Consider the following 23,344-nt stretch of genomic DNA (forward strand, 5'->3'; position numbering starts at 1 on the left):
ATTCTTCAGTGACTGTCCACATCTGATTATGAAAAACATTCTACATATCTGAGGTACACCACAGACCAAAGTGTTCATAGACAACAGAATAACAACAGTATTAGGAAGACAGAATCTGCTGTACAGGAGTGAGACCAATCATTGAGGAACAACACCATGGGGTGCCAGGAGGGCCCAGCACACTGGCTGGGGATTTTCAGAAGCAGAGTATTGACCCTGCCCTACTGGTGCAGTCCATCAGATATCAGGTGCTTGCACCCTGTACAACAGGTCTGTCTCACTGCCAAAGCCAAAACCATCTTGGAATTGTTGGATATACAATGTTGCTGCCTTCAAAATATCAGCATCTGTCCCACTGGAATGTCATTAAAGGGCTTTGGTTCTGGAGCTGTGGCATTACTTGAAAATTACTTCTTTCCTTGACAAAAAGAAGCATTTTCTCATTCTCATGTTGACCTGTGCAAACCAACTGGATTTAAAGTGCATTTTCCAAGTTTAAAATGGTAATTTAAAACATCTCATGATTTTGAAGCACTTTTTTCTGATGCAGGTTAATCTGAACACAATGTTCATCCAAAATACCCCCCACCCCCTTAAGTGCATGCAGGAGTAGCACACCTATCAAGAGAAATTTCTCAGTACCTAATCAAAGAAAGATAATACTATGCAAAAATACAGACCAGCGAATGAATAAACCTGTACAACTTTAATCTTAAGGTGAATTATGGTACACAGAATGTTAGCATCAGATCTTTGTGATTTCAGACCTGTTAGAAGGAACATTCAATGCTTACAGGACTCTGGGAATTAGGTTCACAGGTGGTAAGGTTTAAATTATTTTCATGCTTTTGGGGATTTCTGAATTGTCTTTTCTGATTCTTAAACTGTACCCTCCTCCATCTATCTTGAGTGACAGGAGTGCTACTACCAATAAATACATGATTTGCATCTTCAAACCCCATAGGACATTGAATTGTTCTGCTGAAAGACTAAGCATGTGGCAAGAAACCATGCATAGCTCAACAAAATGAAAACCAACTACAGTTTCCAGGTTTAAATGACATACCTGTGTAATTACTACAGAAATTTAATTTTTTTAATCTTAGGAATGAAGGTATGGTTGATAACTGTTTAGCCTCTGGTGTTGGTTCATAAATGCCAACAGCAGGCAAGAGGGAAGGATTTAAGCATGATGAGCCAGACAGAAAATTACCTCAGAATGGCACGAAAGGGCTCTTTTGGGGTTCCTGAGGAAAGTGCTTAAATGCCTAGAGAAACCAGTGAATAGAAAACAGCTTCTTCTGCTTTCAAAAAGAGAGTAGAGTACAAAAATACAAAATATAAGGAGGAAGTTCCAGGCTCTTCCTCCCCATGACTGCATCAGTCACAGATGTCTAAGGAATAGAGCTGATACTACAGAATCAGGAATCTGCTCAAATAATTTTATGTAACTCTGGAACCACAGGGCACGCAGAGCCTCCAAAAGCTCTTCCAAGTATATCTATCTTTTTAGTTTTCTCAGAAAATACATTAAAATCACCACAATAAATCAGCTGGTGTTTTCATTTATGATGAAAAGTTCACATTTACAGTGGACTTAAGTACATTTAGCTCATGTTGTCTCCTCTTTTGGTCACTTCCTTCTCTTTCTTTTCCTTCACACCTTTTTCACTCTGAAACCTTAAGACCTCCTTCAGTATATGCCTTTGTAGCATTTTTCCTGTATTTACTTACCTTCAGATTTCTCTTCTTTCTTCAAATCTATCTCATGATCTGTGTTCTGCAGGCACTCCTTCTGTGTGATGCCTTCTCTGCTTACTGCCAGAATTGACCTCTCATCCATTCAAGTGATTTTTTTTGGTGGTTGTATTTGCAAGGCAACCAAATGGCTTGTTCTTCGTGTGCAGCCACAGATGCCCTGTGCCCCCCAGCACTACAACACTTCCCCAGGGCTTACCTGTGCACACCCAACAGTCACTGCAGGGAGACCCTTCCCTGCCTGCAGGACCATCACTACAGGCCAAACATCACTTCTTCCCCTGCTGCCTCTCACTTGTGGGGTCATGGAATACTATTAGACACAAAAAATGGCTTATTTCCCTCACCTATGGATCAGCATTAGAGCAGCCTGCACACACATCCCCCAGAGGTAAAGGAACAATACCATGTGACTAACTAAATATTTGCTAGAACTTCATATATAATTGAGTCAAAAGAATGGCAAAATATTAGTCCCACAGTATAGCAACAGAGAGGAGCAAAGATCTGATTGTTTACACTTCCTAAGAAGAACATCATGTAAATCACTGGATACATTATTCATTGCAATTAGGCATTTAGCTCTCTTAAATTTATAATATAATGCCATTGAATATGCAGAATACTAGAAAAAGGAATAAAACACATAATTAGGGTAATTAAATGCCTGACATGGAAAACAGTCTCTGATTTTACCTTTCTCCTTTTGTATTTTTTTTAGGCTGGTCCCAGTTTCTTGATCGACGAGTTCTCCTTCCCTGCTGTTGGTCAGCATAGCTAAAAAACAAAAGAAAAGAGGGCACAGTTATAGAGCAGTCTCTAAAAAAATGCAGAAGAGGGGAAAATATTATGTGATATTTCTTTTTTTGTCAATATTTTGTTATTTTAATATGTATTCATACAAGTTCTAAAGCAATTGACCACTTCTGTTGTCCATAGTCAACCATTTCACTGTCCCAGTTCAGCACTTAGAGCCAAGTGAAATATGCAGCAAAAGCACATTTGCTCAAGTTGATTAAAAAAAGATAGTAAGATAGAACCCAAATTACTACTGAGATGAATGTAATTTCTTATGAAATGCTCAAATTAACTAATTAGAAAAGTACTTCACAGAAATCATTTTGGAGAAAAATACATTTAAGGATTTAAGTATTAGTAATTATCTATAAAGTAGCAAGCTTAATAAAAAATACAGATTGACAGATAGTAACCCAAATTGATAGATGATGGCAAAAACCCAATAAGCTGTAGTGTTGAAAGAAATTCTTTACTTATACTTGCAAAATCAGTGACAGGCTTTAAGTTTATGATTTCAGAATGCCTATTGTCTTTGTTCTTGTTTGATTAAAATATTCCCCTCTCTGCAATTAATCAATTACAGAACTTAGAGTCATTCCAGTGAGGACACTGTAGAAGAAACATATCTATACAAATACAAACCATATACTTGTACACTTACAACAGGAAGCATTAGACTTCAACACAGAGAAATGTTTTGTTCAACACAAATAAAATCTAGTTCTCATGAAAAAAACTTTCAGCAACATTTCTGGAGCGCAGAGGTTTGCAGTGGGTGTTTCTACTATTAATAAAACAAGTTATCTTTCAAAAGCTATGATGAGGACAAAAGTTCCTTCTGCACTGCTGCTATAGGAAGTTACATTTCTTACCAGGTGTATTTCTAGCCCTATTTTACATGTGAAAAAGATGAAGGGAATCTGTGTGTGCATAGGTTTAAGTAAAATAGCTCAGGTTCTGTTGACTTGTTTGTGTAGAACCAACTGTGCTACGTAGTACCACGGACCAGAGTCAAAACTGCAAAATCCCAGCAAGCAGCTGAGCAGTTATTTGATGGGAGGGAAGCCTACACTGACTTCCATGGACTGCACTGTTTTTGTAGTTGAAGTCTAGCTCAGCAAAGCCTGCATTGGCTCCAGTCACTGTGAAGACAACAGTGTTGACACACACTGACGTGAAGAGATGTTAATTGACTTGCCCTAGATCCCTCTTGGAAGCACCAAGAATAGGACCTCGACTTCCTCCAGACTGAATTAGCATTTTAAACACAAGATCGATAAAGCACAGGCTGTGAAAGCTGTGGCAGAGACCCAAAAAAATCAGAAAGGCCTCAGCCTCGTGGTGATGAGGGAAGGCGTGGGCAGGAGGAGGTTTTTGGAACGGAAAATCCACCACATAATCTGCGACTTCTCTGACATGCATGTGAAGAAAAAACTATCTTGCTATTTTTCAATTCCAGGTGCCTTCAGAGGCACTTTCTTACTCCAGCATGCAAGAGAAGTTGGTCATCACAGAGAAAGAGTGGCATCTTCTGTGCATGGGTGGATACTGGCACAGAATGAACCTGAGGGGCTGGGCTCTGCATAGCGATGAACCAAGCAAGAGCAACCACACAGTGATGAACTGCCTGGGTCTTAGCAAGTGAGTGCTTGCCTGAGTTTCCCAGCAAGGAAATATTTGCTTCAACAAACTCCTAGAACTCTTGAGGTCAGTAACCGTGAGGGGTGTGAGGCTGCAGAGCACTAACCAATTCTGTCTGGTGTGTTGTCCAGCTGGGATGGGGAGCTGGACACGCTGCTGCTCTGATGGGAGGACGCGTGGCTCCCAGGCCGCTGACTGTCTTCTAGAGATGGAGCTGGGGAAGGGCTGTCTTGAATCCTTTCCTTGAAAGAGAAATAAAACAAGGTCTGTGCAAGTTGATTCAGGAACCTCACTGCAGTTCAACGAAAACATGAAGTTGACTAAAATACCAGTAACAAAGGGTCTCTGAGCTAGTCATGAACAGATTTCACATGGAAAGAGCAGTCCCCACAATGTATCTGGGCCCAGCTTCACCCTTTCAGTTGTGACATGGCATTTGCCATCTCTTCTTTTCTTGGTAACTTTTTATTTTCTGACATTTTCACACATCAGAACATGAAAAATGTTCTTTCATGTTGTTTTCACAAATCGCTTTTAATTTACACATAGTAAAATTAAAATATAGGAGTCATATTTCAAATAAATAATTTAGATTTGGACTAAACTGTCACTAAACATGGTGAAATTTGTAAACTCACTAGAATCTGTAGCTGAATAAATATCTTCCCATGGTAGCACTCAGACAAATTTTAGACACTGTGGTACTGGTAAGAATGTCACTCTTGTATGAAAAGCACCACGGGCTAACACAAACAAGAATGTGCTTGAAAAATTTTATGTGTATTTGCACAAAAAAACTTTGACAGTAGCCTCTAATTTAAGTATATGTAGTACTTTAAGGAGAAAAAAAGGATATGAAATTATAACTAACTAGCAAAATGAAATTCTGCACTTCTGTGTATCTACACTTGCAGACTGCCTGAAGATGCTGTGGAATTTTCATCAGTAAAAACCTCTAGGAACAGGCTAGACAAGCATGGTAAAAGTAAAAATTCATCCTGTCTTGAGGAAGGCAAGTAATTGATTATGTGACCACTTGAGATCCCTTCCAACCCAGTGATTCCACACGTATAATTCTTCTGAATTAATTCACAATTCCAGCACTCTTCATTCCTGTTCCCAGGGCAAACAAAAACCGTGAATCTTTTAGAAGGGACAGATCATGGCCTGAGATACTCTACATATCCTTATTTTAAAATCCCTTCTATGTTTTAAATCCTCTGTTACAAGTCCTTGAAAGTCTAGATCCAATGGAGAGACATGAAAAAGGAGATGTTTCAATTTACAGAATTCCAAAAACTGCATCTTTGGAGTTGCCCTCATCCCTGGCAATCAGAAGTTTCTTGTGGAAACTCAGAACTGAGATTTTTTTTTTTTTTTTTTTTTTAAAAGGGAGATCCTCTTGCCCCCACCTCATTAACATCACAATTACAGTGTAATCTGGGGAAGTTGTCTCACAGGAACTTCAATTTTTTTCCCTTTCTCAAAGATTTTCCATTAGGAGCACAGACTCTGGCTACTTGGTGGCGATTTACTGTGTGCTTTTGAAAATAAACTCAATGGCATCTGCATTTTTTATGTTTTTTTGTTTTGCTAGACAGTATCCTAAATCAATACTAAGGCTTTAGGAAAAGAATGGTAGATTCTCATAGTTTTTCCACTATAAATAGCCAGCACAATAGCTTCTGTTCATCTCCTGTGGAGGTGATTCATTAATTGCACTGGCAGTAAGTGACATTTTAAGAATATTCTGTTAGCCATTAAAACCACCTCTCCAAACCACACTCATCTTTGTATTTACAGACACGCTGGAGAATGATGCAAAGGGAATGTGAGATTGGATCCTCCTAATAGTGAGGGGGTGGCACTTGCCTATTCCAGTCACACCAGCTGAAAACGTAGCACTGAATGTGGGTTTAATGGGACAGCTATTGTACATTAAATAACAACTGAGCCTCAAAATCATGTAACAGATGTGTATCTGTTACATAGCTGTTAATCCTCAATGGATCTGTTTTCACTAATTATCTGGTATTTAATGAACATACAATAACTAATAAATCTTAAAGGGAGACTTTTAATTGCGGTGTTTTTGAATGCTAATTAAAAATGTTTACCAAGTTTTAACAGGTATGAGTCTATTAAGTTGAGTCACAAGCTCTTAAAATTTTGAAAACTGAATTGTTTTAAACAAAGTTTCAGATTCTGCGGGAAAAAAGTCAAAGTCACTGATCTTAAAGTCTCCTGTGCTTTCTCATTCTCCATCCCCAAGAGTGGGTTTGGAGGTTGCTGAGATGAGCAGAATGAAAGAGTCACAACTTACTCTGTGGATGGGCTGCTCATTAAGTCACTTTTAAAAGTCACGTTCCTACCCCAAGAAGTATTCTCCTAAATAAATGATGAATCATATCCATGCAATCCCTTATTAATACTATGTGCCTTTTATCTTTGTGTAAATAATAGCTTCCAAATAGGTTACTGCTAGCAGGCTATACCTCTGACTGTAATTTTACTTGCTTGGCTTTCAGTTTTAACAGTCCTCTTTGGCACCATTTCCTCTCTTTTTACCACAGAGTACTCAATTTACAATTAAGGTATCATTTTGAAATGACTCCTTTTACAGAAGAGTACCTAGTTTAAGTAAATTTCATTGTCTACTGCAACCATGAAAATGAATAGCCAAGGAGAGGACATGCCAACTGTTCTGCAAAAAAAAACCTATGAGCAAATATGACTAGGAATTAACACTTAGATACCACACAAACAGCCATAGATGTCATCTTAAATGGGAGTTATCTGAGTAATTCAAAAGCTGATGATTTGGAAAAGCAAAGTATTCCAGCTCCTTCTGGTAACTGTATTTCCCATTTTCTCTTGCTATAAAATAATCTCTGCTTCACGTAATTTGCCTTCAAACTCAGGGTCTTGGTTTGAAATGTTCAGGCAGAAATAAAAGTGTCAAATAATAATGTCATTCTTAATCACACAGTGAACCACTTTCTAAGAGAATTACTTGATTATGTCATCTAAAGTCTCACCAGTCACAAAAATTTACATACAAAGGGAAGATACTTTTCCCTATCAGCAACAAAGGAGCTGAGATTTTTTCTGTGTCATATGTACTACAAATGAGGATAGAGTATCCTCCTGAAAGATTGCATATGGATGGAGAAACTAGTTCTAAATGTTTGTGTGGAAACGTAATGCTGAATTTCCCCTGCTATAATGAATAACACTATGAACAGACTTTTTTTGCAAGTAAACAGATCCATTTTTCAGTCCTGTAATCAGTATGCATCTATTTAGCTACTTAACAGCAATGTGCTCTGGTTCATTAGGTAGCTACTGTTGTGTCTCAGCCTAGTTAAAATTTCACAGCAAGTTAATCTATTTTATTACAAATGAGAACACAAGTGATAATGTCCTCACCATTTTCCAAACACAGGGTTAACAGTATTTGTATCAAATCAATGAGGGCATTTAAATAGGAAAATTGCAAATCTAAAACCTTAACTTTATTATTTTTTTTCACACGTTGATGACTTCATTTTATTTGTCATCTATGTACTTTACATCCCTGCTATTTTTCATGCACTTTATTTTTGTTCCTCTTGAAAATAGCTCGGTTCCCACTGGCAGACTGCTGTGCAGCCTGGTTCTACAGTAGGTACACTCACAGTAATAGAGAAGCATTCTTAAATAAAGTCATATTTTCCCCATTTATACTTCTTCCCGTTTCATAAATTTGCAAGATTCATATTCCAGGTTATAATGTAATGAATTATATAGATATAATTTACAGATTGTGAGAATTTTGTGAAAAATTAAAACATTTCTCAAGATCTCACCTATTTATCTAACTATAGTACCTACTTTATCTTACTCTTTTCTCTTCCCTTTACAGAGCTGTAACATAAATTCTCAAAAAAGACTTTTGCAGTATTTAATCCTTTTGAAGGGTAATATATTTCTGTCTCACTAGAGATCAGTGTCTTGCTTTGGCTCAGAAAATGTAGCTACAAAGCTTGACATTGTTAATTTTAGATGTGATTTAGGTTAACGGCACTGAAGTCATCAACTCATCCAATTTCCAGATACATCCTTGATTTCTCCTCAATATCCCTTCTCTATCCCCTGTGAGGTAGTATTCCACACAAATAATATGAAACACTACATAACAGTTGCATTGACACTAGTTTTATTTGAAATATATATGAACAGCTTACCTATTTTTGACATAATCATCTTGACCTTAATTCCTTACCTCTGATTTTTTTTATAGTATTGATCTTCATTTTGTGTCAAGAGTTTAGAGAAATGATGCTGCCGGATTTTCCTTTATTCTGAGTTCTAATCTAGCTGTAATTACTCTTCCAAATGTTAATCTATTAATGAGTTCCTAGAGGATTTAATGGCATTTCACTGCTGACAAGCAAGTTTGGAAGTTTGTCTGAGGCCTGGATATTTTATTCAGACATTTATCTTGATATTTCATATTTAATTGAGGTGCTGCTTCTGTACTCTACAGGGCTCTGCAGTGGCAGGAGAGGTGGAATCCACTAGACTTCACTAATGAAATAGAAAAGAAGGGAAAAAATGGGGATTCTACTGTCTTTAGGTCTAGATAACCAAGAGTTTTCAACTATGGTAATAAAGATTCGGAGCTGATGGCCACGGTGGAAAAACTAAGAGTTCACAGGCCCTGGCAAAATAATTTTTCCAACATTAACTTGCACACTAGTTCCCCACTGGAATGTTCATTGTGCCACACGTCCATCTCCCAGTGCTTGCCAAATCACCATTCAGATTCTCAATGGACTACACAGTTAAATAAAAAAAAAATTTAAAATCTAGAAGCCAGACTATCATTTCTCTGGAGGGGTCTGTGGAGCCAGGAATAGTCAGCCAGTAGACTGGCTACAGACCCCCTCACCTCCTGTCCAAACCCACCACAATTTCATGCCTCTGATATCACTGCTCCTATCTCACTGGCTGAATTCCATCCTCAATAAGAGAGAAGAATAGAAAAGCTAACACAATTTCACTCACGTATTTCTTTCCAACTGACCTTAGTTGATACTAATACTATTTGAATTCTAATAACAAGTACATTTTTAATGGTGTTCTAAAGTTTACAGTCCTTAACTAATGCATTATTGAGAAAAGCAATACATAATTGGCATTCAGGCTTTTCAAAGATCAAGAATAATCCTGACACAGTGAGCAGGAGCTGTGCTAAATCTGAAATGATGCTGCAGAGTGGCTGACAAGAAATACTGTGGTTAGAGTTACTGTTTCTGGGCAAGAGAACAGTGGCCAGGGTTATATTTTGAATCACCTCAGCCTGGAAATGGGCACACGCACAGAGTATGGATGACTTGTTGGATTTCTGAGCTGCTTAGAGTATCTCCAATTGCTGTAAGAACTGGAGATGAACAAGGTAAACAGCTGGCCTAAAAACTAAGATAGGATGTGTATGTCTGAAAGCCAGCTGGATCCCATTCATCTTTTGCAGTGTGTGGGGAAGCCATTCACTCAAAATACGTAATTTGCCATTTAAACCTCATTTTTTTCACTGTGTACGTATAGTTGCTTCAGTTGTAGTCAACTGGCCATTATTCTCCCACAAAATTTAAGAAATCATAAAAACTCTTCTACAATTACTGATTTTTAATAGCAGATGTTCCTTTGCTAATTCCATTGCCTCCTGACTACTCCCCATCCATCCCTGAGCTGCCAGCTGCCCAGCCAAAGGGAAGAGCTGCTGCCTTCACCACGTCCCACACTGCCAGCCACTCTGAAAGCCATGGCAACCTTCACTCCTCTATTAAGATTTTACCTTTACATTTTACTTTGAGTCTGAAGGTATAATACTAACTAAGCCTGGAAAGGATCTTGCAGTGGAAACTCTGCTTGTACCCCTCCTATGAATTGTTTCACCCAGTGCTGCTGCTGAATGAGAGACAGGCACTCCCAGGGCTAATGATGATAATGCTATATCTAATCTACTTTACAGCTATATTAGTTATTAAGTACAAATGCAAATGACTAAGCCAATACTAAAAAGATCTGAGCCAGAACTAAAAGCTTGTATGTGCCTGGCCTTAACAATCTTCTTTTGCAAGCTTTGCAAGAAAGAGATGTACTTGCTTCTTGCTGCACTTTCTTCCACTTGGAAGTTTAAAGTAAATATTCATTGCTTATTCTTTAACCTAGCAAGGCGTTCTTGGCACTGCAGGGAGAGGGATATGCCTCCCTTCAAAGGAGAGATGAGAAGGAGATTTAATGCAGTTTGCAGGGACCTGAACACCTCCCAGCACAGTAGTTTCTCTGTAGCAGTGGATAAAAAGATAGAAAACTGCACACTCGCTTCTCTTTTGCTAGATACAGCCCCAAAATGAGCCTTCTAAGAAGTAAACTTAAACTACTGTCTCACATGTCACTCCCCTAATATATCCTAGTACTTGTTTGAGCAGTAAGCTGCCAGCAATGAACACATGCTATAAAACAGGACAGAATAAATCTAATAACGAGGAAAATAACATAAATTTTATGGAAGTTTCATTTTCTAAATCTTGTAATATTCTGAAAACAATTCAGAATGAATTGAATGCAGAGAGAGCTATGAAATGAAACGTTATAAATTCTGGAATGAGAAATGTTTTCATACAGAGAATTGTTTCAGAATATTCTGAGCCACATTTTTCTGGCTGTCAGGTAAATATTATGAATATGAGTTGTACAGCACAGAAAATAGCACCTCTCAGCAATAATTACACAGCCCATCTGTATTCTCTTTAGGGAATTTAGAATCATGTCATATATATCCTCTACAAATGCTTTAACAATCCCACAAAATCATGAGGAGAGAACACAAAGGAAAAGAGACTCCAAAATCTCTACTTCATGTCTAGATCACATTGTACAAAGAATGTTTTGTTCTGTTTATCAGCAGAGTAAATATTGAGACAGAAATTGTGTAAAGCTGATGTGAAGCACAAGATTTCAGTTTCTCTGCTACAACAAAACATTGAATTTCACTTAAAATGTCCTTTTTTTTCCCCTCTCTTTTGGGCTGGGGGGAAGTTGGTGGGGTTGGTTTGTTTCTGAAGTACATTGGGGTGAAATTCTGAAAGAAATATGATTTCAAACACAAAAATGCTTTGAGGGCTTTTTTTTTTTTTTTGAAACAAAGCACTTCTATTACACTGTAACTTATTTCCTCTGTTTTTTCCAGCTTCATTCAAAAAATGTGCCATTATTCCTAACTGGGACCCAGATAAGAGCAGAAAGAACTAAAGAAAAAAGAATAAGAGGAAAGTAGGAATACAGCAAGCATGAGGGAAAGATGATAGAAGAAAAATGGACAGCAGGAAACCAATTTGCAGGAATACTCCTACTCAGGAGAAGCACATCCCTCTGAGGCTCAGCAGAGGTTGTTAGAGAGCCAGAAGGAAAGGGAGAGATGGAGGAGGAAGGGTGAGACATGAGCAAGAGGGGCAAGGAAAGTGAAAAGTATGACGGAGAACTGAAAAAGAAGAAAGGAAAAACTGGGAGAACAGAGTAAAAGAGCCACTCAAATCTCTGGGATAAAACTTTGCCTCGTTACTCTCAGTACCCCTGATATCTAACAAAAAGGGAGCAGCTTAAGGCTCCTGGCTTGGGTCCAGTCCCCACTACTTCGAGCTCACCCTAACCACGGGATCTCCCACCACCCTGTTCCAAAGGACAGCTGGGAAAGTGTCTTCCAGGGAATGAACAGAGACTCACATAGCCACAGCACCACAGGCTTGCCCCTTGCCAGCCCTCCTCACACTTTCCTAACCCCAAACCTCCCCCATCCCCCAGTTTTGGCTGAAATTGTGTAACATAGTATGATTTTGCTCACAGAAGCCCCTTCTGGCTTAACCTGTTTAAATCAAGGCTTGCTGACACCACCTAAACACTCCTGATGCCTTTACTGTAGGTAGCTGGAGGTCTCATCCCACTGTGGGCAGAGAGCTGTCACATGGGCATGGTCTGACTCCACCACACACAGGAGGTCCCAGTTCCTTTGGACTCAATTTAATTTCAAGATTTAGGTTTGTTCTCTGCATTCTATTCAATTTGTGTTCTCAGCATACAGCTTAACAGCTCCTTTATGATAAACTGTAGAATATGCCATGAATGTATGCTAATAATCATAGTTATTTTTTATGTAATTATTCACATTCATTATAGGTCCACTGTATAATAAAAATCTTAACATTACATATTTTCTGTAGTGGAATTGTTCTATAAACTTCAGTGAAAAAAAAACTTTCTTTTTTATATAAAAGTCACATCCAAACTTTACTTTTGAAGACTTGAAAATAGCATCACTTGAATAGATTTTTCCCATTTCAGGAACAAAATTATTGGATGACAACAAACTACTACATTTATTCACTGTTGTTTCTAGCCTAGACCATGATTCAAGTGTACTTCAGCTAACTTCCCAGACTGGTCCTCAAGACCAAGGTGGCAAAATGTTTTACAGCAAGGCCAGTAACTGGGTTGCAGAGTCCATCCAGCTCTAGAATAGCTCTGGAAACAAAGAACTAAAGAGAGAGGACACAAGAGGGAGAAGAGAGAGGGTGGTGAAGTCAGTCCTGCTGTCAAATTTTGGTTTGGCCATGTAAGACCCTCAGTTACACAGATTCTTCAGAACCTTTTGAGCCAAGTTTCAAACAGAGCAAGCTCTTCCAGATGTAAGTCCCTGGAAGACTGGATTTACCACACGGGCACTGCCAGAACTGTAGCTGCAGCACTGCTACCGGGTGCTGCTATAATCCCATCAGATCACATAATATAGATGGCTAAGGAGGTTTTGTGAGCCTGGCCACTGTGCCTGCCTAATTTATAGTGTTCATGTCAGGAAGAAATCAAGTTTCATAGTTATGACATTTCTTTCTGGAGCACTAAATGTTAACTTTGCTGATCATGCATATCTGGGTAGAACAGCTTATTTCTAAATGGCAAACGTGATATAAAAAGCATAATGACTTCATTCAAAACCTTTATAAGGCAGCTGATTCTCACACCTATAGAAAAGAGGCCAAGTGGTATTTTAGTCATCAGAGTATGGAAATACTCAACATATTTGACTAATTTCTCCTATTTTAAGTAACAACATGATGCTCGAATTGCGGCCTGTCTAAAACTAGTCTTTTTTTGTACTTATTTAATGCACTTAAATAATGTCATATAATAAAAGCAATACTGCTGACAGGTAACAACAGCAGTGATGCTTTTCTTTTATGTGTTGTGTTTTGTTTTGTACAAGGTTTTCATCTCAATTAGTCATCATTCAGAGCTAGATAATTGTACATAAGGGAAGGAAAGGACAAAAGGAGCCTCACACTCTCTGTAATAAAAATCATCTACAGTTTCAACACTCAGAACAAATGAGAGAAAGATGCAGCATCGTTTGACAGGGGAGGGTAACACAGCAATGGACACACACTTCACCACTGTCACATTAGCTACTGGTGTATTTTCCCCTACATTATGTGGAGGAAATAATTCCCACTAGAGTGCTGGTGAGACCTACTGTTGCTGTGGAGATATTGTGTATCCTCTAGTGCAGGTGTTGGGGAAAAAAATAGCTGTAAATGAGAAACTAGCATCAGCAAAGGCTTGCTAATGAGCATCCTTAAACCTAACTGCTTGCAAAACCTGCAGTTTATATTACAAAGAACTAGTGTTGTTTAAAAATATATATTTAATAACCAAACCTTATGCAGTCTACTTGCTGCTACAACTATTCCACTGCTGTATGTAAGTTACTATTTTCTCAAGAGGCCTCTGAACAGCTGAACAAAATGTTACTGAGTGAAACAAATGGAACTTCAACTAATTTCTAACAATTCAGTGACTTGCATTAACTAATGGACAGCTGGACATCAGAAATATCACATTTCCCCCACATGGTCAACAACTGTGCAGCTACACTGATGGTAAGGAGAAGGTTTTATAGCTCTTAATGCTACATAGTCCCTAACTGGGGAATGCACCACCCCTGAAGAGGAACCAGCAACAAGAACTTTCTCAGTGATAAAATATTGGTATTTTATAATAAAGGTGTTTTGCAATGAAGATATAAGAGATAAAGTTCAGCAAATCCACGGAAGTTATTAGAATAACGCAACTCAAAACTTTGATATTCCAGACTGATGGGGATACATGAGTGTAAAGGAGCATAAATATCAAAATAAAAAGACATGCACTTTTCAGAACAGAGAGCTCTATGACTCATACAGACTAAAATAACTACCTTTTAAAGCTGAAAAAACTTTATTTTATCCACAAGAAGCATGCACATACATGCAAAACCACACAGAAGTTAAGACTGACAAAACCTTTTGGTTTTCCTCAATAAAAAGAGGACACAGTGTGTGTGAGTCCCACAGCACCAGCCCTTCATACGCCCTGAGCCAAGACTCGGCTGCATTGAAAATGTCTTGTCTTGACGTATGCTTTAGTGTGTGGCAGGACTTCTGCTCTCAACACAGGCATGAAATTTTCTTAACAACCTGCTTGGAAGAGGCTATCAGAAGCCTTTCAAAAGAATAAGCATGTTTTATCTGGCTAGCAGGAAATCTAGGTGTGGCTACCAGAGAATCCACTTACTAAGGTACCTGTGATGATCTTCTCTGCTATTAACCTGTTATGAAATCACACCACACCGCAGCTTCTTTTATGTTCTAGAGCATTTTCATTCTCTAAGTTTTTCCTTTTTTTTTCCCCCATTTTCTAAGTATAACATTATGTTTGATTTTGCTCAACATTTTAGAACAGCTTTAGAGCTTCAACAGATGCAGCACTGCTTATTCCCCGGGCCTCTTGTGAGTGTTAGTATCTGTTTTTAATTACATCACAGATTTTTAGATAGAGCAGAGCATTTTAACTTCTTCACTGCACTCGTGGGTATCTCCTCAGACTGAAGCACTGTCAGGAGCAGCAGACCAGGTGTGCTATAGGCAGTAGAAGCTCAATCCCTACGAAAGTCACTGCAAATGTTTTTGCTAGCCAGGAAAAGTTATTTTTTCCAAGTCTCACAGATGACTCTTACCTTTATAACAGAGGCCCCTGCCCTGGAAAGAGGACTGTGCATTTGGGCTGCTGCAGCCATGTTAGCTATGGTGTTGAGGTGGTTCATCTGGTTCATGGCCATGGCCACCGAGGCGGGAGGTAGGCTGACGGGAAGCAGAGGGTGGGGCATCATCATGAACGGCAGCTCTAGCCCTGGAAGAGAGCACGGGCAGGTTGCACCTGGCAGTCCCCCATTTTATAACCCAGCACCAGAACTTCTGGGGTCTGCCTTCTCCTGCGACATTGACCACGATTATTAGTTCACATATACAGCAATCTGAGAATAGATTTTTATATTAGGAGTAGTTCTTGAATACAGGAAGCTGTGGGTTGGAACATAAACACTACTGAACTAGCATACAGAAACTCTGTGAACTGAAAGATGGAATGAGAGATTAAAATTGTTGCCAGAGGTTTTGATTTCCAAAAAGTCACTTTAAATTGTCTTCAGTTATGGATATAAAACAGTTTAAAAAGGTATAAAATTCATTCGGACTAACCTGCAGATATTGACATGGCCAAAAGGGTGATGTTACTGCTAGCAACAATTAGATTCCCATGTTTCCTTAATATCTATTTTAGCATGTGCACTACTTTTTGTATTTAGTAATGATTACAATGGAAAGCAATACCAAAACACCAATTCACTGGAAAACTTGTTTAAGGTTATTCTGCATCTAATAATTCTTTTGAGAGACTACTTGGAGATAGCTTACCTTTGGGCACCCAAAACTATTTTTTCAGAAAAAATAGGATTAATTCTGCCAGACAAAATGTCTTATCATTTTTCTAAATGAAATTTAGATTATAAACTCTCATTAAAATATTCAGGTACAAGTAGTAAACAACATAACCATATAGCTACTCCTAACCACATGCTATTCACATTAATTGCTTCTGTAAGTTTTTAAACTTTTAGCTCTATCTTAACTATTTTAAGTGAGGCCAGTCATCATTTTGGTGTATGACAGAACCCACAATAAAAAAATACCATTGACTGATATAGCTTATGTTATTTCAGTACAATTTGGCTATAGTGATAGAACACTGTGCCCACCACAAAAGACAGAACCGTATATATTCTGAGCTCCCACTCCATTTCTGCTTAGTTTGAGTATATCATGACCAACAACTGTGATGTCTCATGATTCACTATATATTTTATATGAAGATTCCTGCCAATATTAATTATGATAGGTAATAAGCAAAGCCCACATACTTGATTCCCTTGACTCTAAACCATAATGACAATCCCCTTCAGTGCTCACATCCATAAGCTTTTGTTCCCCTGCAGATCTCCCTTAACAGCCCAATAATCTTCCTCATACTCTATAGAGTTCCAAAACTCCCAGACACCATCTGGCCACGTTGAGTTGTATGTCTACTTAAAGTCCAATTGACATGCAAACTAAATGCAAACTACAAACAGAATTTAACAGCACATCACCAGTTTTAAGACACAATCCGTCAAACATTTCAGAGGACTATGAAGAAAATATATCCTGCACTTGCAAATCATTGGACATAACGTCTGACATCCAATAAACCCTTTAATAGCCTATAGACATTTGCCTAATACAAAATCTGCTGGAAAATATCCTTAGTTTTCTTTAACAGCAAAGACCACAATATCCCTGTATGTAAAGCATATACAGGTATTGAATTATACAAGAATATAAAATGAAAGGATAAACTACAGTGAATTTGAGTCCTATGATCTGGTGACAAGATCTTAACTACTGCCACTTAACCCGAAATGCTCAGGTCCATACCCTCCAATGAACAAAGCAGACCCATGCTGTAGGAGTCATCTCAATAGCCTTGATTTGTTCCAGTCTGGGGCCCTACAAAGGCAGCAGGAACTATCTGCTCGTAAAACTGTGTAAGGATTCAGAAATGTCATTCATCCATTAAAACTAACAGCAAAAAATCACTCTCCAAACTTCAAGGATGAAGAGCTTAAACAAATACAAGAGTTCAGAAATAGTGACATTGTTCATTCTTCATCCGTCTACAGCTGTTAGAATTAACTTTACTCCTCCCTAATTTTAAAAATATAAATCCTGAACACCTTTCTTGGAGTAACTTTCCCTTCCCCTCCTCTTTGTGTGCAAAGGAGAAGGGGAACTCCTGGCTTCCCTCCTGCCCCCTCCCTAAGGTAAGGTAAAGAGATGGGTTTGATAAGAGCTTCAAGTTCCAAATCCAAACTTTACCCCTGTCACTTTATTCCAGTTGCTTTGGATAGCTGGGTTCAATGGATGACCTTGCCCACATCTGGCAGGTGAAAGGCAAAACAAGGCAGAGGGACTGCTTCTCCTTGCTTTTAACTATTTATTTCTCCTGGAAGAGAAGTTTCTCACATAGCTAAAACTTTAAGCAGCTTTATGGTTATTTTTGCCTTTGGTCCAGGCCATGGAAATGCCAATTAAGGGCTGCCAGTCCCTACCCCAGCAGTGGGTGGCTATTCAAAGAGCGTGGCTGTATCCCAGCCTGGACGTGATGCACAGAAGTCAGACAGAGGACTGACCCTCCTGTGTCTCCCACCCACCTTCCCCACGTCCAGGAGGCTGGCAAGAATTCCAGCCCAGCCTCCAAGCAGGGCCCTGGTTCTGCTTCTTCCCCCTGAGAGCCCAGAGTACGTACTGTTGGTGAGCAGGTGGTTCTGCTGCAGAGGGCTGAGGGGGTGTGCACCACCGAGGCTCGACTGCCCCGACAGCGTGGGGTGCCCGATGCTGTGCTGGGATCCCGTCGTAATGGGAGACTGCAGCTTGTCTTTATCCCAGGAGGACTCACTCCCCCCTGCAAAACAAAACACAAATGGTTTGTACTTCCCTTCAAAAGACATGTTGCTTGGTTGGCAACGAGTTAATACTCTTACAGCACCTGAAGCCTACACCTTAAGGGGTTTTTAAATTAAATTAATAAAATGCATCAAGCAAAAGATATGATTAGAGACTTTTGGCATCAGCTACCTTTCTAACAGCAGTTTCTAGAAACAGGAGAAGCTAAATGTTTAAGGATAAAATTATCTAAGTAAACATCAGTCACGACTAAGTAAATAAGGCAGAAAGGGAACAACTGAGGCACAGAATCACCACTTCCTACCATGGGAGGGAATCCAGCCACCCAGTCCCTGCCAGAGCCTCACCAGTGTCCAACCTCAGGCCCTTCGGGTCTCTCACCACTGCTCATCTTACTGGGCAGTGGCTGCTGCTGACTCCCCCCAAAGCCCCCTAGCATTTGAGCTTAGATTCATCCCCAAACTGGTTACATCAACTTGGCATCTCTGAGGTTAAACATCTTCCCTTTCACCACTGGGTTTAATCCCGGGGAAGTCCTCAGTGAAACGCTTCACTTTGGTAGGTGAAACAAGCCAGGCATTAGGCTGGGCTTGGAAACCATCAGGAATTTAAAGAAGTCAGGAATTTAAACTTAAGGAGTCCAGATATCTATTGTGCACAGTAATTACTGTCTACAGCAAAACCACAGTAGAGCAAACGAAGCACTTGTGTTCAGTCCAGAGTATCTGTCTGGCCTTCTAAAGAGAACAGATTCTGCAGCAATTTTACAGCTTGTAGCTTTCTTCAGTACTACACACTTGAATAACAAGTACCCTTTGAACAGCAGCTAAGTAAACCGTGTTAGTGAATTCTGAAATACATCTGGTCCACGAAATAACCATCTTAAAAAAGTTAAGACTGAACATTTCTGGAGTAAGAAGGTATTTTAAGTCCTCTCCCTTCCCAGGTACTCCCCACATTTTCAGTTATAGATTGTTAGGACAACGTATAACTGTAGTATTGACTTTGTTTTGAATTTATGAACAAAAATTTCAATTAGAATAAGTAAATAGATTACTGTGATGCAGATATAGGCAGCAAGCAAAAAACCATTTTAATTGAATATGAAAGTAACAGAAAAATCCCATTCTTTATGACAATACATAGCTAATAAACATGATTAATACAGTTAAATGAAAAAGTTTGAAAGATCAATGATTGAAAAAAAGGAAATCACTCCATCAATTTAGCACTATGCCCAAGTATGAATTACCTTCCCAGAAAAGATTTGTAATTTGTAAATTGATGAGCAATACATTGACAAAGAAAGATACACTAAATTACACCACGTGATATAATATAACATGGCAGAGTGCAGTAATTAGAAGAGCTACTACAGTTAAGGCTGTGTCAGCATCTTTGTTATTTAATCCATCCTATATGAGCTCTTTCAAATAACATTTGACTGATATTTAGTATAGAAGTTTTTCATTCTGACTGTTGTGAAACAGTGGTGGTATTATCTGGTAAAGCGTTTCTCAAGTTAATTTAAGTAGGATTTTCTGAAGAAATGTTTAGCATTTGATTTTACCAAATTAGTTTGATTTTTCTCCATATGCTTTTTGAGTAAATTTAATGTTTACATTTTATTCTTCCTCAAAAAAACACACATGACATTTACTTTAGCATGATTTTCTTTCCATAGAAATAGATTTTGTACATGTAACTTTATGTATCAGGGCAGTGGCCATGAAAACTGTACACAAGACAGTTTGTCAGAGATCTTTGAATGAAAATAAAACCCCACACTCATCTAAAGGTCTCCTTTGCCCTGTTTTTCTCCAGTACTTCCAACCCCAGGTGCAGATGGTCTAAACCTTTTTTTCTGGAAGTTCCTCTTGTCTTTGCAAAGCTTCATGTATCTACCTACTGTTCTTCTGTGGCCCTGAAGCTGCAGTGCCCGAGTGCCCCACCAGCACTCTGTGCCCAGCTTCACAACCCATCCATGCCCTACAGGGCAGCACAACTATTCCTGATTTACAGATGGGGAATTGCACTGCACAGAAAAGTGACTTCCTTAAGGGAATACAGGAAACCTGCACGGAACAGGAAACAATTTAAATTATATCATGCAGTCCAAATCACTGGACCAGTTTTCCTTACAGATGAGGACAATAATAACTTCTTCCCCTGTAAATTCCACTCGTGAATCTGCTCCAGCATTCAGTGCCAGCAACACAAGAATAAACTGCAGTACACTTATCTCTACAGACCATTCCCATATTCTTATGTTCCTTTTCATTCTCCTTAAAGAAGGGAAAAATATACTGCTGAGTGTATGATGTATAATAAAAGTACAGGTTAAATGAAATGTATCCTGTAGTCTGCAGAACACCACGTAGACAATGGCTTCATCACTTAATCTGGACTGCATATACCATGGGTTAGCAAGTCTCCTAAAAGAAAATAATAATTAGAAGAACCTCTTACCTAGAACTGTCCAATTGTGATGTGTTTTATAAGGGCATAAGCATTTTCTTATTTAATAACATTGTTATAATGCATGTTGTATCAGCAAGTGCATATTTGACACATATATCTATATTAATGCTTATTTTCAAATTCTTTGTTACCATAACTATTAGAAGTGAATACATCTATAAAAAGTAAAGCCTCCTTCATACTTCAAATTTAGGTTTAGCCAAGATTTCTGTTCATTGTTATTTTTTGTCCAAGTGGGTGTCATTAACGAGGCAAAGATGTCTTTTTCTGATTCTAAATGCTGTCTTGGGTATGACAAGCTTACAGGTGAAACTAAAAATGAAACATTATATGATCCACACAATATACCACAAAGAAATAGATTTATGGGAGTCAGAATTTCTGTCATGATATTCAAAAGGTTTGGTCTTTGAAGAAATTTGTATCAGAAAAAAATTATTTCTTCATTCACACTAAGCTAGTGAAGGCTTTTATTCTTTTTAACATAGAAGATAAGAAGCCTAAAATTAAACAATGATCTGTACTACTGTATATAGATATGGACTCTAAGTAATTTCTTTTAGGTATAGATGAAACAAAAGAGGAAAAAAATGTATGAAAAAGAAAGCAAACATACAATGCTATGGAAAATGAGTCAACAGAACACAGCAATGGAACTTTACCTCTTGTGTATAAAGGGAAATATAGCTATTTATTTACTTTAAATGAGAAAGGATATTTTAAAATACTAGTAATTTGATTTGTAAGTGTCATAGGAATATTACTAGAGTACTCAGAAGTCTGTTGATTTGTCAAAATGCCAATACATCATTTATACCCTTTACAAAAAGCTCTACATGTAACCCTGTTACCCACTACCCATACGACCTTCTCTCCAACAGATACAATGAAAGGACAGAAAGGTATTTTTTCCTTATCTTGTTTGCATTCTAGTTGATCTTGTCCCAGAATAGATTGTACTCAGCATTAAAAATGGGCAAGAGAGACAAGAACCTCCACCCTCCAGAGCTCCTGATGCTTGTCAGGAGCAAGCACAGAGCCTGTGGTTCCCCAAACCTTGCCACACCAAGGTGGGACGAGACAGGCAGAGATGTTAGCTGGCCATAAGACTGCAGAATGCATAAGACAGATGCTACATGGATTTGCTAAGAGAAACAGTTATTTAGGGTATACTTAATAATTAAAGTCTGATGTTTACCAATCTGAACAGGTTATTTGAGATAACTTATTTATCAGGGCATGAATTACACGTAAGTTCAACTACCCACACTACTCCACACTACTCACAGAGCTGCTGCCAGGAGACTCCCAGCCACGCACACGTCTGCAGCAAAGTGCCTCTGTTTAAATTTCATTTTGTTTACTTGAAGGAAATGCAAGTGATAAGCTCAGCTTCATTTTCCTGAAAATGCTGCTACTCAGCCATCTCCGATTTCAGCAATTTGATAAGACAGCTCTTAAAGCTCCATGTTTTCTAGTAATAAACCTCACAGTGCATTTGTGTTCTTCGTAACAAAATCCAAAAAACTTCCTTTGGTGAAGATATGTTTGTGATGATTAAATTAGTGCCTTGTTTTTGGGTCCTGAAAGATCTCCAGAAAGTAATCAAAGTTCAATTTGGTGACAGTTTCTTTTCATTTGGTTTCAAATTCATTTTATCAGGCATAAAACTGTCTGGTCTAGCTAAATGAAATCCACCGTGTCAGAGGCACCTCTGGATTGAACAACCTTCACTGTTCCAATCCAGGTCTGTCATTTTGGGTTTTGTTGTGATTCATTTCTGAAAAATCGAACTCAAATTGTTAAAAGCAATACCATCTTCACTGTCCAGCTTTACTCCAGAATTATTTTTAAACACAGTTTTCATGCCATTTGGCATATTAAGCATGACATCAGCTGCAAAGAAAGAAGTACTCAGTATTCAGTGCACTGCTATTTCAGCACCCATAATTTTGAGGTCTTTATCATGTCTAACTTCTTTTATGAGTGTCCAGCACACACAAGGCCTCAAAGTTTTTGATTTATCTGGAAGCCCAGTACTCCTAAAACTACACTTGCCTATTTGCCAGCATTCCTAGCCTCAGCATTTTCAGGTGTCCCAGATGATTTCCATTACCAGTGTCCCAATCTCACCTCCACACTGGGAGAAACAGGCACTATTTTGGCCTGCAGAGAATATCCTCTGCAAAAACACTTCAGCCTACAACTTTCTGTTGACTCTTTCCATGGTATCAGCATTGGAAGGTCCCAGGAAGAGAAGATGAGGTAGAAAACCATTTTGTCATGTTTGATAACTGAGAATCTGACTACAGTGAGGACAGGAGGATCCCACCCAGGTCACGTCCCTGGTAAACTGCCACTTCCCTGTCAGAAAAACATAAACTGTCCTGGGTCAGAATTATGACCTATTTAACCCCAAATTCCATCCCTCATATTGGCAGTAGATGATGTTATTTATAGGGACCATGCAAACATAGACAATTTCTGTGGTCCCTTTTGCCTCTAAATAAACTTTCTTCCTTTAAAACAAGACTGAGATTGTTAATCAGCCCCCAAGAAAATCTAAAAGGAAGATTTGCAATGCATTTAAAGCTTTAACAGCTGATTCGTTTGGCTGTGTGTATTCAGCTATAGCAACTTCTGGACTGTGCCCTACAAGAAAGCCATGAAAGTGTGGAGGGTAAGAGATTAAAACTCAAGAAATCCAGTGATGGCTTTACTGGGCTACTTCCAAAAACTTATCAAGTGGTTCA

The 23,344-nt window shown here is 38.6% G+C and overlaps 1 protein-coding gene across 1 annotated transcript in view; it reads right to left on the minus strand.

Moving 5' to 3' along the window:
- Nucleotides 1–23,344, minus strand: part of DACH2 (dachshund family transcription factor 2) — a gene marked incomplete at its 5' end in the record, with an annotated part of 136,552 nt that overhangs the window by 46,959 nt on the left and 66,249 nt on the right. Inside the window, 4 exons of the mRNA XM_008944358.1 lie at nucleotides 2,455–2,535; nucleotides 4,304–4,439; nucleotides 15,290–15,462; nucleotides 17,953–18,108. Of these exons, the coding sequence (XP_008942606.1) occupies nucleotides 2,455–2,535; nucleotides 4,304–4,439; nucleotides 15,290–15,462; nucleotides 17,953–18,108 (546 nt within the window). The remainder of the gene's footprint in view (nucleotides 1–2,454; nucleotides 2,536–4,303; nucleotides 4,440–15,289; nucleotides 15,463–17,952; nucleotides 18,109–23,344) is intronic.

This window comes from Merops nubicus, unplaced genomic scaffold, assembly GCF_000691845.1.
Source record: "Merops nubicus isolate BGI_N331 unplaced genomic scaffold, ASM69184v1 scaffold15207, whole genome shotgun sequence".
In the NCBI taxonomy this organism is placed as follows: domain Eukaryota; kingdom Metazoa; phylum Chordata; class Aves; order Coraciiformes; family Meropidae; genus Merops; species Merops nubicus.